The sequence below is a fragment of the Oryctolagus cuniculus genome, chromosome 5, assembly GCF_051225735.1.
Source record: "Oryctolagus cuniculus isolate XC-2025 breed Fujian yellow rabbit chromosome 5, ASM5122573v1, whole genome shotgun sequence".
NCBI lineage: Eukaryota > Metazoa > Chordata > Mammalia > Lagomorpha > Leporidae > Oryctolagus > Oryctolagus cuniculus.
This window is the reverse complement of record NC_142871.1, coordinates 36562931-36579148: the sequence shown is the minus strand read 5'-3', so window position 1 is coordinate 36579148 and position 16218 is coordinate 36562931. Positions and strand designations below refer to the sequence as shown.

The 16218-nt window shown below is 37.6% G+C and overlaps 1 protein-coding gene across 2 annotated transcripts in view; it reads right to left on the bottom strand.

Moving 5' to 3' along the window:
- MOXD1 (monooxygenase DBH like 1) overlaps positions 1-16218 on the bottom strand; it is a 111377-nt gene that overhangs the window by 69266 nt on the left and 25893 nt on the right. For both annotated transcript variants that reach the window (XM_089332671.1, XM_051854327.3), the window contains exons 2-4: positions 13979-14125; positions 11180-11347; positions 10970-11053 (exon numbers count right to left, since the gene is read on the bottom strand). In XM_089332671.1, coding sequence (XP_089188797.1) covers positions 10970-11053; positions 11180-11347; positions 13979-14125 — 399 coding nt within the window. The remainder of the gene's footprint in view (positions 1-10969; positions 11054-11179; positions 11348-13978; positions 14126-16218) is intronic.

The window sequence follows — 16218 nt, the reverse complement described above, 5'->3', positions numbered from 1 at the left end:
CTGACAACAAGTAACTGCAGGGATCCTGCTTTCTAATTTGACCTATTAGACTATGGATTTAAAGTTAAGCCAGCAGCTGCTGGTTGGCTCCAAGAAAGACAGATGTTGGTGGCAGCATCAAGCATTCTTTGCCACATGTGGGACCAAATGGAGCTTTCACATAGCCCAATGTGCAATACTGTACTTCAGAATATTAATACTGAAGCTAGAGTCCTGTGAATGCCATTTTCCACATTTCTAAAAGTTGTGTTTTGAGGCTAAACCAGCAAAAGTGCTAATGCATGTTTAGTTTTTAAACATCCTATTTTTTGCAGAGAAGAGACCAAGAGGAATATCATTAGCAATGGACAAGTTACTTAATGGTCCTGGGCTTCCATTTCCTCATCTGTAAATGAAAACTCTGATACTGCCTGCTTCAAGGGCTTTGTATGATGAATGACAACCCCACAAAACGGACAGCACTCTCAACAAATGCTGGTCCATATCTGGTATTTTACTTTTGGGTATAATCACACAGAGGATGCCACCTAGTAAGTACTCTGCCACCTCCCCTACCAAACACCCACCTACTTTGCAGTTTTCAAAAGTCATTCCTTTCCATATGGCATAGCACTGTGTCCACACCATGACTGCCTTCTCTCTTTTTCCTCCCTTTACTGTTTACACCATGTATTTTGACCCAAATGCTCATTGTCTAGCTTTGGGGATTCTACAGTATGTGTGTGTGCATCTCTTCTCCCCATATAGTCTATGAGGTCCCTGGGGAGAGAACCATGTTTTACATTGCCAATATCTGACAAAAGCCATAGCACTGAGTGCTATCCACAGAAGACACTCACTACATACTCACTGATTCTTCGTTTTGATGTACAGGAACATGTGAATGGATGTTTCTAGCTGACTAAAATATATACTGGGCATACAGAGAACATACACTTCAGAAACACAACATAAACCAAAGTACTTATCCTGTATTTGCAGGATTGTCATAGGCCAAGATAAACCCTAAGAGGCTATTGATAACATTTACACACTCATTTACATAATCTTGTCTTTATATTTTTAATTCCAGGGGTGAGCATTTGGCAAGGCATTTAAGACATCACTCAGGACACATTCCATATTTCAGTGTCTGAGTTCAAGTCCCTGCTTCACTTCTGACCCAGATTCTTGTCAATGCACACCGTGGGAGGAAGCACTATGTGAGTATGTGGGTCCCTGCCAGCCACATTGGAGATCCTGATTGAATTCCAGGATCCAAGCTTCAGCCAAGCCCAGCCTTAGTTATTGTGGGCATTTAGGGAGTTAACTAGCAGATGAAAGATTTCTGTGTTTCTTTCTGCCTTTCAAAAAAATGAATTCATTTTAAAAATTTTAAATAAAAAATAAACTTCACATAGAACAATGCAGTGATATTTCATTGATGAAAAGCTCTCCTTTTACTGGTAGCTAACAGAATGCAACTTGAAGTCAGTGGGGTGGCCTGCAGGATACAATTTCCAATTTAAGCCCATTCCGTTATGATCATTAATGTATAGAGTTAACTTCTATGTATATGTTTCACTAGAACATAAATCTTTCCCATCATAGAAGAAAATCTCTCTCTTATATCTGAATTAGTTCAAACTTTATAATGAAATGCAGCTGTGGTTCCAGGAAACAGCTGGCATTTTTGCCTCTCTACTCCCACAAATATGTAACATCTCGAGGAATAAACTATGTCAGACCATAAACTGCTTAATTCTTTCTCATGTGTAGACAAATAACACAGTGAATTTTGATAGTAGATGTTCAATCTCTGAATACAATGTTTGAATAAAACCGCCTTTCACTATAAAAATACATACTAGTGCTTCTTAATAGTAGGTACCATAAAATCAGTTAACAAATGCAGTCTCCTGGGAAATTTTAGTAAGTACAAAACAGTGATTCTTAGAAAACGGGATTTTAGAAGGGTCACTTGTGGAACTTTTTCATATAACAACAACCAACATCACCTCACAAAAGCTAGGACTTCATCCCTAACGATCTGGGTCAGATGATTATAATGTGTACCCTAGAAGATGAATCAAGAAAAGTACAACAATGACTCAATGAAGTGAGACTCAACCATACATTTTTGATACACTACTGTAATTTTCATCACAAAATAGACATATTATTAGGGGCCATCATTACATAGCACAGCAGCGTAAACCACAACCTGAGATGGGCCAATTTGAGTCCCAGCTGCTCCATTACTAATCCAACTCCCTATTAATGCACATGGGAAGGCGATGAAAGATGGCCCAAGTTCTTGATCCCTTGCCACCCACATAAGAACCTGGATGGGGTTCCAATCTCCTGGCTTCAGCCTAGCCCAGTGTCAATCATTGCGGCCATCTGGAGAGTGAACTAGTGAATGGAAGATAGCTCTTAGGACCGGAGCTGTGACGTAGTGGGTAATTCCGCCGCCTGCAGTGCCGCCATCCCATATGGGCGCCAGTTCAAGTCTCGGCTGCTCCACTTTCAATCCAGCTCTCTGCTATGGCCTGGGAAAGCAGTAGAGGATGGATCCAGTCCTTGGGCCCCTGCGCCCATGTGGGAGACCCGAAAGAAGCTCCTGGCTCCTGGCTTCAGATCGGTGCAGCTCCAGCCATTGCAGCCAAATGGGGAGTGAGCCAGCAGATGGAAGACTCTCTCTCTCTGCCTCTCCTGTCTGTGTAACTCTGACTTTTGAATAAATGAATAAATCTTTAAAGAAAAAAAAGATAGCTCTTCCCCTGCCCCCATCCCTCTGCATTTCAAATAAATAAAATCCATCTTTGAAAAATATATTATTGAACTTTATATATTATCTGAATTTTGACACAGAAATACATCCAGATTAAACGCACCAAGACAGTGCTGGTACTTTAGAGACTGTAATGTGCAGCCTTATATAAGTTGACTAAAGTTGTGAAAAATTATTCTCTGACTTACATATTGTATAAATTTGAGTATAAAGCATCTCATTTATGCAAAGTAAGCTTCTATTACATATGAGGGTACTTCAAAAGGTTTGTGGAAAATAGTATTAAAATGTAAGATTATTTGGGAAGAAGGAGGTACCTTTCTCTGAAGCAAGGAGTGAACCTCCACTTTGACTATGACCCTTCTAAATAAAATTGAAGTCGGTGAACTCAAAAGGCTTCCATAGCCTTGGCAACTCATGACAAGAGCCTACGATTACTGACACCATAAACAAGAGTGTCAATTTGTTAAGTCAACAACGGGAGTCACTATGCACTTACTCCTCATGTAGGATCTCTGTCCTTAATGTGTTGTCCAATGTGAATTAATGCTATAACTAGTACTGAAACAGTATTTTACTCTCTATGTTCTGTGTGGGTGCAAACTGTTGAAATCTTTACTTAATATATACTAAATTGATCTTCTATATATAAAGATAATTGAAAATAAATCTTGATGTGAATGAATGGGAGAGGCAGAAGGAGTTGGGAGGGTTGTGGGCAAGAGGGAAGTTATGGGGGGAAAAAAACCATTGTAATCCATAAGCTGTACTTTGGAAATTTGTATTTGCTAAATAAAAGTTAAAAAAATTTTAAAAATGTAAGCTTATTAGGATGCAAAAAAATCCTTTGAACTCATGAATATGAGGGGTCTTAAAGAGGTTCATAGAAAAAGTGTATTATGTAAAAACTATCCATGGATCTCAAGATGTTTTTGCACCAAAATAAATGTATCTTTTAATTCCATTTTTCATTAATTCTTGTAAGCATCCTGGTATATAACTGTTTTGCTAATTATTAACAGCTCATCCTTGAAGATTATTAAAAGTTCATGGAGTGATGGATGTTATCCTATTTTGAGAAGCATACAATTTCTAAATTGAAAATAGATATTAAATTAGAATTGATATAACATATGAGAACACACAAAATTATCTTCATTCCTTTTATAATTTTTAAAATTAAAACTAATTTAATTTTATTTTTGATTTAATTTAATTTTTAAAATTAAAATAAACTGTTGATTACAGTTTATTTTATAAATTCATAAATGCTATAATATATATTTTAAATGTACTTTATGAATTTCCAGCTTTGTCAAACCCAATACAAAGTAAGTCACAGAATTTTAAGGTTTAAAGATAATTTAGAACAATCTCTCAGTTATACAAATTTATAGTGATTTAATTGTATTATTAGCATAAATGTGATCTCTCAGTCTCTGAAGTATAATGACTTCAATTTTCTTTTTTTTGAAAGATTTATTTATTTATTTGAAATGAAGACTTATAGAGAGGCAGAAGCAGAAAGATAGATAAGATAGAGAGAGAGAGGGAGAGAGAGAGAGAGAGGTCTTCCAACTGCTGTTTCACTCCCCAGATGGCCACAATGGGCAGCGCTGAGCCGATCCAAAGCCAGCAGCCAGGAGTTTCTTCCAGGTCTTCCACACAGGTGCAGGGGCCCAAGGACTTGGGCCATCTTCCACAGCTTTCCCAGGCCATAGCAGAGAGCTGGATTGAAAATGGAGCAGCCGGGACTCAAATCAGCACCCATATGGAATGCCAAAATCTGCAGGTGGTGGCTTTACCCTCTGTGCCACAGCGCCAGCCCCAATGATTTCAACTGACAAATGGTTATGGCAGGATTAGAATCTAGATACTCTATCTGATTCTTAGGCCATTCTGAGATGTAAACATTTCTAGTTTTCTCCCCAAGAACAAATGTCTTCTTGCTTTAGGGTACTTTAATATGAGTATTTTGTTATAAATTTAACGGTCCAATAAAAAGTGTAGTGTTTCCTATCAGAAGTTGTTTTTTATGGCCTGTTTTCATGAAGGTGAATAAAAGAGTATGTTACCATTATTTTCACTTCTCTAGAGGACTTTAACTCAGCTTATACAGCAGGCCATTGGCTTGTTTCCAATAATCCTTATGTTATAAGACATGTCCAATCGTGTCCAATAAGATTAACAGGCTCATTATCTTCTTTCCAGAAAATTTTTTCAAATTCTTTTCTCTCTAACATCATCTCTGAGATTTAACATTATGAGACTTTTATAGCCATATGCATAACCTTTAATCTAATCACCTTGACTCTAATCTTGCTTGAGTGACTTCTTAAGTCACAAGTTATAAGTGTCATCCGTTGCTAATGTTTCTATTCTTAAGGGTAAAAACACCAGGCCTCAGTGAATTCATATGCTGTCCAACTAGGTAAAAATCAGTTCCCAGGATCTTTGAATAGAAACTTTTGGAAGGTTCGGGGGCAAGGGGAATTCTGTTCACATAGCCTTGAGTCTATGCACCAACATCACAGGATTCAAAAGTAGCCTTGAACACTATGACATTGTGCACTTCAAAATTTGTTAAAAGGGTAGATCTCACACTAAGAATTAGTACAGTAACAATAAAACAAAGGGTTGTGAGGGAAAGACTGTCTATTTCTTGATTGTGATGATGGTATTACAAGTGTTTACATGTGTCCAAAATCATCAAGTTGTGCACATTAATACAAGGGATATTTAAAAATTTAAAAATGTATATTATGAAATTATTCATTTATTACAAAATTGTTTTGCACCAAAATAAGCTTGTCTTTTAATTCCTCTTTCCATGAATGTGTTGAAGTTCCCTCACACACTGAAAAAAATCATAGGGCTGCAGCTAGTAAAACTGCATAAAGAAAGATCCACTCTTTTAGCTAAGGAGATCTATGTAAAGTGTTGATCCTGCTTCACACAATTCAGTGTAATGTTGAACAAGTTACTTAAGCTTACTCTGCCGCAGTATGTTCATCTGGAAAGTGGAGATAACTAAACTCATGACAGATTGTAAAAATCTAGTGAGATAATGTATTTACCATAGCAAAAAACAGGTAAGCATCTTAGCTACAGACTTCCCTGTATATAAGTAAAAGTCATTCATATCTTAATGCTACTGTACATCTTAATCCTGTTGTGTCATTAACACCTAGAATTCATACTAGTTGTTCAATAAGAGGTCACTGATCAAATTATTTAACAATTTTATAGCCAATAATTAGCATTAATTGCACTAGTGCTTCTCAATTTTGTCACCCAAACACAGTACTTCAAAAACTACACTGTACTGGAATAGAGTTCGGTAATAGAAGAAAAATTAAGGAAAGTATCTTTTACGTATGTTGAAATTGGTATCATTTAAGGTCATAGAATAGAAGGCTAAATGAATGACCTAAGAATGTGAAAGAACATTTTGCAGAACATAGTCACCAGTTGGTTCTCATCCTTCCTTAGACAAGAACAGAAGGAAATAAGCTTAAATTTCATTTTGTTTAGAGTAATGGAAGTAAGCTATGAAATCTAATTCCCAAGGAATCTTTTCTTTAAAATAAAATAGACTTACTGTCTATGAAAGTTTCAGTGCAGCCTAGATGCTAAGTATGAGACGGTACCAGATGAAGTTTTAGTCATCCATCTTTATAATCCCCGTCAAGAGAAGAAAACAAGCAATTACCAGCCTATTATGCAACAGGTGTCCTCACTTGTGTTCATTTAATCGTCACTGAAAATTATTTTTCCTCCTCTGCAAGTGAAGATTTAAACTCTGAGACTTTAGTTTGTCCAAGGGCACTGAGATTATGAAAAGCAGAGTTAAAACAGATCATTTTGTGCCCTACCAACCTAACTCAGTAGAGCACTGCTCACTCTGGCCCTCTTCCTTTTTATCCTTGCTTTAGAATAACATTAACTCCATGATTTCAAAGGTATCTTAAAAACAAAGTAAACTGGGAATACACGTAGTACTTACTGAACTATCTAATATATGAAAAGCCTAAGCACTCTATAAGAAATTACTGCATTTGGTAAAGACAACTAAACAGTAAAAGCAAGTACAATTATAGCCTGTTTTACAAGTGTCTTCCTAAGATTCAAGGAAGTTGAGTTGCTTGCCCTTGAACACACACTGGTAGCTCATGAAGCCAAGATTTGAACCAGGTGGTCTGATCCTATGGCTTTACACCAAAGCCACTACTAGATAATAAAAAATGCTATAAATATTTGTGGTTTCATAGTTTGATTTGATGTGCATACTTGAATGTTCATTACAATTTTATGTATATAAATAGCATTATTAGAGAAACTTAATAAACATTAAATAATATATTAGTGAAATGCTCAGTTAAGTGCATGGGCATTTAAAGATTAAACATTGAGTGGTGTTAACAGTGAGTCCAGAAAATCAGAAAGACTATGAACCTTGTTAAAAAAAAAATCAGGTATTCATGTCAACATACCAAGTAATCATACATGTCTAGACATTCTGGATTCACCTAGGTGTTCTGACATGTATTAGCAGGCTCTAGAAAAGACTAAGATGACACAAAATACATGCTAAGAAAGCCCATTTTCTACTTAAAGGAGGCATTTTTACCCTGGCATGAAATGAGACTGTAAGAAGCAAGCACATCAGAAACTTGGACCACAGAGCATCCAAACCCCAGCACAGACTTTACTTTTTTTTTTTTTTCTATCAAGTCATAGTTTCAAAAAGAAAGAGCCAGTTGAGATTATCTGATCTAATCCCTTTATCTTACAAAGAATTTGAGGTCCAGACAAGGTTAAATACTTTCTCTAAGGTCAGAAAGCTGACTAGTGACAGAGCAATAAATCAGTTCCACAAAGACACGCTTTTAAAGTAGATTCAACTACCTTGTAATCTCAAGTGACTTTTAAGGACTCCCACATAACTAGATAATCTCCAATCTTGTTGTGAAGTAGACATAATCTAAAAGGATCTGGAATGTTGTTTACAACTCTGGGCAATCTAAGTTCAGTGGAAGCACCTGGCTCCTGGCTTCGGCTCAGCCATTCGGGGGGTGAAACATGGAAGGAAGACCTTTCTCTCTGTCTCTCTCTCTCTCTCTCTATTTAACTCTATCTGTCAAATAAATAAAAAAAAATAAAATAAATAAAGTTTATATAATGGGTCTAGCATAGAAAAACCAGTTGTTGAGTGAATATTTCACAGCTCTTTCTACTTCTACAGCTTTAAGAACATTCCATGGCTATTCAATGTCCATTTTCTCACATGTCTTGATGCTAGAAGACATTTTCCAAATTAAATTGTTGAGATTTACGAGTGCCACTCATGGCAGAGAACAGCAATGTCCGATGTCATGAAAAGGAAGACTCCCTGGTCAGTGGTAAATAAAGCACAGCATTTTCCTTCCTGCCTCCATTGATGACAAAAACAATGATGATAATGCTTTGTTTACCTCAATTTCACATTTCTCCAAAGCAGAAAATTTCCAAAATGTTCCTCCTAAATGAAACAACTGGCAATCTAGGATTTATTTGGAAATTGACTCTGTAAATGGGGTTGGCTGTTTGGAGATTGTCTAGCAACCCAGAAAATGAACAAGATGACAAGCAGATTACCAACTGTGTATTACTAGTAATATACATAATTTTAATTAATTTATTTAGGGGACACTAAGTGCCAGACATTGTTCTAAATACTTTAAAAATACTAAATGCATTTGATTCACTTAACAGTCATAACAATAGTGTTAGGTAATGGCTATTATTATACCAATTTCAGATGAAGAAACCAAGGCACAGAGAGGTAAATAACTTGCACGAGGGCCAGTACTGTGGTATAGAGGGTAAAGCCACTAAGCCACTGCCTGCGGCACCAGCATCCTATATGGGCATCAGTTTGAGTCCTGACTGTTCCACGTTTTTTTTTTTTTTTTTTTTTTTTACCAGGCAGAGTGGACAGTGAGAGAGAGAGACAGAAAGAAAGGTCTTCCTTTTGCCGTTGGTTCACCCTCCAATGGCCGCCGCCGCTGGCGCACTGCGGCTGGCGCACTGTGCTGATCCTATGGCAGGAGCCAGGTGCTATCCTGGTCTCCCATGGGGTGCAGGGCCCAAGCACTTGGGCCATCCTCCATTGCACTCCTGGGCCACAGCAGAGAGCTGGCCTGGAAGAGGGGCAATAGGGACAGAATCCGGCGCCCCGACTGGGACTAGAACCCGGTGTGCGGGCGCCGCAGGCGGAGGATTTGCCAAGTGAGCCGCGGCAACGGCCATGAACAGTTTTAAATACAGACCTCTGTACTCTGAAATTACAAAGTTGGTAAGAGCAGTCCTCTATGACTTGCTGTCCTTCCCTGGAATTCCCCCTTGCTCAAGGTAAAGAACTTTTGTTGTTCGGTAGACCTCCAAGCATGTTAAAAAATTGTCCAAAGACTTTCATTTCACTAAGATCCCTCTTGATAGACATGTTTCATAGAAGACAGCAGGGTAGTCCCAGCAGTTTTTAATTCTAAGCCCACTTATCGAGTATTATTGTGATGTTAGTGCTAGGAAAGCCAGGTAGGAATTCTTAACTAAGGATTCGAATTTATAGTCAGTCCCCTTTCACATGCACAAAATAGAAAATAACTTATTACACAGAGGCAAATAATTCATCTACAGTCAGATTGTTGGTAGGTCTTCTGTTTGCAAAAGTATCCTACAAATATTTAGGACTACCTATTAACTCAAATATTCCCAAATTTCACCACTATTGCCTCTCTATGTAGTTGTGAATCATTGTGTAAACAAAGGCAGATCTGTGCAACTGGACAAATATTTTAGAAATTAACAAGTTTAAGTCAATTTATAGAATGCGCTCAGTGTTCCCATCTCTGCTGAAATGTTTTGAGGTTGGTAGGGAAAATGTGATGACTTTCTAAAGCCATGCAGATGAGGAAACCAAGGCGTAGTCACCCAGAGTGACTTACCTGAGAACACAGAGTTAATTAAAGACTGGACCTGTGATTCAAACCCACATGTTCCCCTCTAGATTCCAGAGTCGAGGAATTTGCTCTCCTCTAACATCCACACTGCTTCATTACCTAGTCTGGGGGCTGACGGGACGGCTGCAATGTCTGGCCTTTTGAATGTTTACAGTATTCCTATTCCAAGTCATTCTTTCTTATGTCTTGGCCACCTCTCCCACAATCTAACTTAGATCCTATCTTCATTCTCTGTGAAACTGCCAACAATTACTAGTACAGGGCCAAGGCAGCTCCTGTAACTTTGAAAAATTGGTTGTTCATTCAGTAACTAGATGAAAAAGTTTTAGAAGGCCAATCCCAGTTGGGTGCAAAGAAATTGTATGCCAGAAGCAAATCTGTTTTTTTTTTTTATTATTTCATAAAAGTTCACTAACTTTCTTTTCTTTCTGTTTTCAGAAAAAGGTATAATGACTTTGATGACAGTATCCATTCCTTTCAATGAATCAAATACTCTCAGATAATACTGATGGAGAATGTAACATTGCTGGGTATAATTTATCAATAAATAAACAAATTTATGTATAATTTTAAAATTATACTTCTAATTTTAGAAGTGTTACCTAAATAAACAAGTAGAGGTGTTCAAATATATCCCCAAACTCCTACATTTGACATTTAAAATTAGATAACCAAAATATTAGCTACAATCCAAACTTTCAAACTCCTAGAATATTTTGTGGGGCAACCAAGTCAGATCTTTGTTCTTGAAATAACTTTTAAGTAATTGAAAATCATTTGAATTTTTTTGCTGTTTTTATTTTTATTTTTTTAGATTTTATTTATTTATTTGATAGGTAGAGTTACAGTGAGAGGGAGAGACAGAGAGAAAGGTCTTCATTCTGTTGGTTCACTCCCCAGATGACCTCACCAATCCAGAGCCAGGAGCCAGGTGCCTCTTCCTGGTCTCCCATGTGAGTGCCGGGGCCCAAGGCCTTGGGTCATCTTCCACTGTTTTCCCAGGCCATAGCAGAGAGCTGTATTGTAAGAGGGGCAGCCAGGACTAGAACTGGCACCCATATGGGATGCCAGTGCCGCAGGGGGAGGATTAACCTACTGCGCTGCGGAACTGGCCCCAAGCTGTTTTTATTTCGAGGTTATCAATATCTTCCTTTATCCAGACAAACTAAGTTTAGTCTGTGAGTGAGTCACATACCTTTATTATGTGATGTTTTTCCTGGAACACAGGAATCTTAAACATTTGACACCAATATGTTGTACCTTTGTTTGGGATGGGGACCTGTCTTAATAAAAAGGGGAAGAAGACACAAGGTCACATTGTATTCAATCCAATAATGTAAGCAAAGCCTCTCTTATACATCTTCAATAAACCCATATGACAATCAAACAACCTAAAAAAACTTACGTCTTGATTTACCAGGTCAAAGTATGGTGAGGCTGTAGACAACACACTGGTTTTCTCAGGATTCAATAACCGAAGACTCTTAGTACCCCGATTGGAGTCATGGTACTTGGGTCCAGCTCCTTCCACATCTTCATGATGGTAGGCCCAGATCACTCTCACTGTACTATCCTGGAGATCAGACATAAACACCATTATGTCTCATGACAGCGCTTTCCTTATCTCCCGAGGTGAGATTAAAGAACTCTATCAAAGCAGGATACAGAAACGAAGAAAAGAGGGTAAGGATATTTGGAGTTCTCAACATTCATTAGGCAAATTTTATTAAGACACTAAAGATCTGAGTAGATGACTGACTTTTTGGAAGGAATTGGTTTTTTTAGCACACAAGATACATGTTCCAAAACAGAGGGAAAGACAATTGACTAATTACGAGTATGAAAGAGTAAACAATTATGCCAAAACTCTAAACTACCAACTAGTAATTACCAAGCAAATATCCTTGATAAGCAGCAGGGATTTTGAAAAATCGCAACCCACATTATTACTATGAAATATTTTAAGGGAAACAAATAAATAGAATGAAAATTAATATTATCTTCAGCCTTTTTATTTATCATAAATTGTTTTCCTAGATGCTAGCCCAATCAAATGTATGTACTTACAGAAAGTACAAATGAAGAAGGAATTTCTGAATCTGGTTTGTCTGTGATACAAGAGTCATTTCATACATCCTGGGAATTTCCAAGGGGTTGGGGTACCCCAACTAGGGAAAGTACTGCTTAGTGAAATTAGTTTCCATTGAGCAACCAAGAGAAATCACACAGAGGGTTGTGGGGTGGGGAGGTTTTGCTGGGATATAAGGAAAGTGCTCAGTCCTCTCAAAGAAAAAGCTGTTTGCCAGATCTTTGTAAGAAGAACTTTGAAAATAAATAACAAAGTGAAAGCTACATATTTTAAATGTTCCCTTTCCTAACTTTCTTATATTCTCTCTTAATAATTCAAATGACTATAATTATTTTTCCAATTAAAGTATAATTGCACCATATATTATATAAAGTGATCCATGTCTTTGCATGTTTTTTCTCCCGTTTTTACTCTTTATGTTGAATGTTAATTAAAACTACTTCTGATTCTTTTACATTCCCATTTTTAAAGCTTTGATTTACCATGTAAAAAAGATCACTTTATTGGTCTACACCAAACGAAATTCATCCAAACAATGTATGGAAATGTATGAAGAACCACATGAATTATATATTATTTAAATATTTAACTTGCATATGCATAATGGTATTAATTTTTAATGAAGTCATAAAGTAAGAAATCTGGCATACTATGCCAATAGACAATTATAATTAGCCTACTATTCATCTTGATTTTAGAAATTCACGGCCAGCGCCGCAGCTCACTAGGCTAATCATCCGCCTTGCGGCACCGGCACACCGGGTTCTAGTCCCGGTCGGGGCGCCGGATTCTGTCCTGGTTGCCCCTCTTCCAGGCCAGCTCTCTGCTGTGGCCAGGGAGTGCAGTGGACCTGCACCCCATGGGAGACCAGGATAAGCACCTGGCTCCTGCCATTGGATCAGCGCGGTGCCGGCCGCGGCGGCCATTGGAGGGTGAACCAACGGTAAAGGAAGACCTTTCTCTCTGTCTCTCTCTCTCACTGTCCACTCTGCCTGTCAAAAAAAAAAAAAAGAAGAAGAAGAAATTCACGACAATGATTGAGATATAAATCATATAACTATATTCTAATAGTATCATAATTATCTCTTGTTTAATACACTTCTTCTAATCTGTACCTATAATCCATTTTCAAACTTTATAAAGAAGCTAAAATACATTTATAAGTCAAATCACTCAAACTTTTTTTTCCCAAAGAAACCTTTTATTTAAGAAGTACAAATTTGGTAGGAACAACTTTAGGAATATAGTGATTCTTCCCACCATACCTAACCTCTTACCTCTACTCTCACCACAAACTCCTCCTCCCTTTCCCATTCCCAGTCCTATTCTTCACTAAGATTCATTTTCAATTAACTTTATACACAGAAAACCAACTCTATACTTAGTAAAGATTTCAACAATTTGCACACACATACACACATACAAAAAAAAAACTGACAACAAGTTTCACAGTTAATTCTCATTATACAACTCATTGAGGACATAGGTCCTGCATTGGAAGTAAGTGCACAGTGACTCCCGTTGTTAATTTAACAATTAACACTCTTATGTATGATGTCAATGATCACCCGAGGCTCTTGTCATGAGTTGCCTAGGCTATGGAAGCCTTTTGAGGCCACAATCCCCATTAGTATTTAGATAAGGCCATAAGCAATGTGGAAGTTCTCTCCTCCCTTCAGAGAAAAGTACATCCTTCTTTGATGGCCACGTCTTTACACTGGGGTCTCATTCACAGAGATTCTTTGTGCAGGACTTTTTTTGCCACTGTGTTTTGGTTTTCCATGCCTGAAATGCTCTCGTGGGCTTTTCAGTCAGACCAGAATGCCTTAAGGGCTGATTCTGAGGTCAGAGTGCTATTTAAAGCGACTGTCATTCTATGAGTCTGCTGAAATCACTCAAACTTTAAACAGCTCTATAAATTGTTAAATTCACACAATAATGCCTTTATTGAAATTTATCATCTTAAATTTCTTTTTTGGATTTTCAAAAATATTCCAAAAGACTATGACTTTGTTTTTAAAATTATTTTAAAACATTTTTCTTTCTATTCTGTCAAGCGTTTCAAAGTATAAATAAACCATTTATTCTTGCAAGCATTGTTCCTGGAGTTCTTACCGTTATACTCTTATCATTTGTGTCACAAGTATGCAGTTCTCTGCTAAATTCAATTATTGTGTGTGTACTATTTTCCATAGCATATTCCAGGTGGTAATCTTGTTGAGGATCTTTTTTCAACTCTTTATTTGCACTTGTAAAATAATCCTGTGAAAATAAATGAAGAAGAAAAGTCAGGGGATGGGCATTGTGGTGCATCAGGTTAAGGTCTCACATGGTATGTCTCCTTCCCAGATCAGAATGCCTGGTTCCAATCCCACCTCTGCTTCTTATCCAGCTTCCTGCTAATGCACACCCCAAGAGGCACAAGGTATGACTTCAAGTACTTGGTGCCCTGACACCTCATGGGAGACCTGGGTGCAGTTACTGGCTCCTGGCTTCAGCTTGGCCCATCCCCAACTGTTGTGAGAATTTGGGGAGTGAACCAACAAATTGATGATATTTCTCTCTCTCCCCCCCCTCACTCCCTCTCTCCCTTTCAAATAAATACAAATAAATAGATAAACAACAAAAGTGAAAGAAGGGAAGGGAAGGAAGGAAGGAAGGAAAGATGGAAGAAAGGAAGGTAGGCAGGCAGGAAGGAAATGGGTGCTGTGGTGCATCCACTTCTCAAATCAGAACACTTAGTGTACCCAGTTACTTTACACTTCCAAATCAGCTTCTTGCTTGTGTACTTCAGAGGCAGCAGATGATGGCCTAAGTACCTGGGCCCTGGGTCCCTGCTACCATAGCCAGATAGAGTACCTGGCTCTTGGCTTTGGCTTGGCCTAGCTCTGGATATTGCAAGCATTTGGGGAGTGAACCAGAGGATGAAAGACTCTCTCTCTCTCACACACACACATCACTTTTCAATTAAATAAATAAATCTCATAGAAAAAAAGGAAAAAATTAAAAGAAAAATCAGAATATCCCAAATATAGAGCAAAAAAATAAGAGAATTTATAGAACTGAAAAAGAACAATTTTGGTCATCTGCATTCATGTTTATAGCAGCACTATGCAAAATACCTAAGAAACAGAAATAATCTAAGTGTCCATTAACTGACAAAGAAAATTTCACACATACACATAAATGGAATACCCTTCAGCCATAAACATGATTAAATCTTCTCATTTGCAATAACATGGATAGAAGTATAAGCCATTTTGTAAAATGAAAAAAGCCAGGCACAGAAAGATGAGTACTGCATTATCTCCCTCATAAGTGAAATGTAAAGATGTTAACCTTACAGAAGTTGAGAGTAGAATGATAGTTACCAGAGACTGGAAGGAGTAAAATGGAGGCAGGTGGAGTGTCTACAGATTGATTGACTGGTATTAAGCTATATTTGTGAAGGAGGAATGAATTCTGGTGATTTGTTCAGAATAAGGTAGCTACAGATAATGATAATATACTGTGGTTTTATTTTTAAAAAGCTAGAGGAAAGCATTTTTTAAGTTTTCACCATAAAAATGATAAATGATTGAGAATATAGATATACTTATTCTGATTTCAACATTACGCCAATGTATGTATATCAAAACATCACATGGTACCACACAAATACTTACAATTTTCTGCATTAGTTAAAAATAAAATAAAATAAATAATTCTGAGTTTGCTTATTACAAAACATGGACCTAGAGACATTTTCAAAATCTGGAGAATTTTCAAGGAGCTGGAATAGTCCAATCAGGGAAACAGTTCCCTAGGAAACTGGTTGATATTTAAACTTTTGGTCCTTTAGAAAAATGCAGTATAGATTTATAACATCATAGAGGGCCAAAGGAGGTAGAGTGAATGAGCACTTGAAATTTCCCAGAGGCATACAGCACCATGAAATGTCTTACCCCAAAATAAAATACCTTGACAGCAACAAAGCCAGAGCCAGCCCAGGGTTAGCACTCTCCACTGTTATGACTGGTGCAGCAGCCCTTCACCATTCATAAGTAAAAAAGACTTATGGGAAAAGGATTGTATTGTCACATTATGAACGTTAGTGGGATGTGCTTTTGAAAGTGAAATGCAATGGAAAAATATGCAGAGATGAAATTAGTTGAGTTAAAAGATACAAAAAACTAGGGGCAAGTGCTGTGGCATAGTTGGTAAGGCTGCCACCTGCAATACTGGCATCCCATATGGGCACCAGTTCAAGTCCTGGCTGCTCCACTTCAGATCCAGCTCTCTGCTAATATGCCTGGGAAAGCAGTAGAAGATGGCCCAAGCACTTGGGCCCCTACACCCACATGGGAGACCCGAAA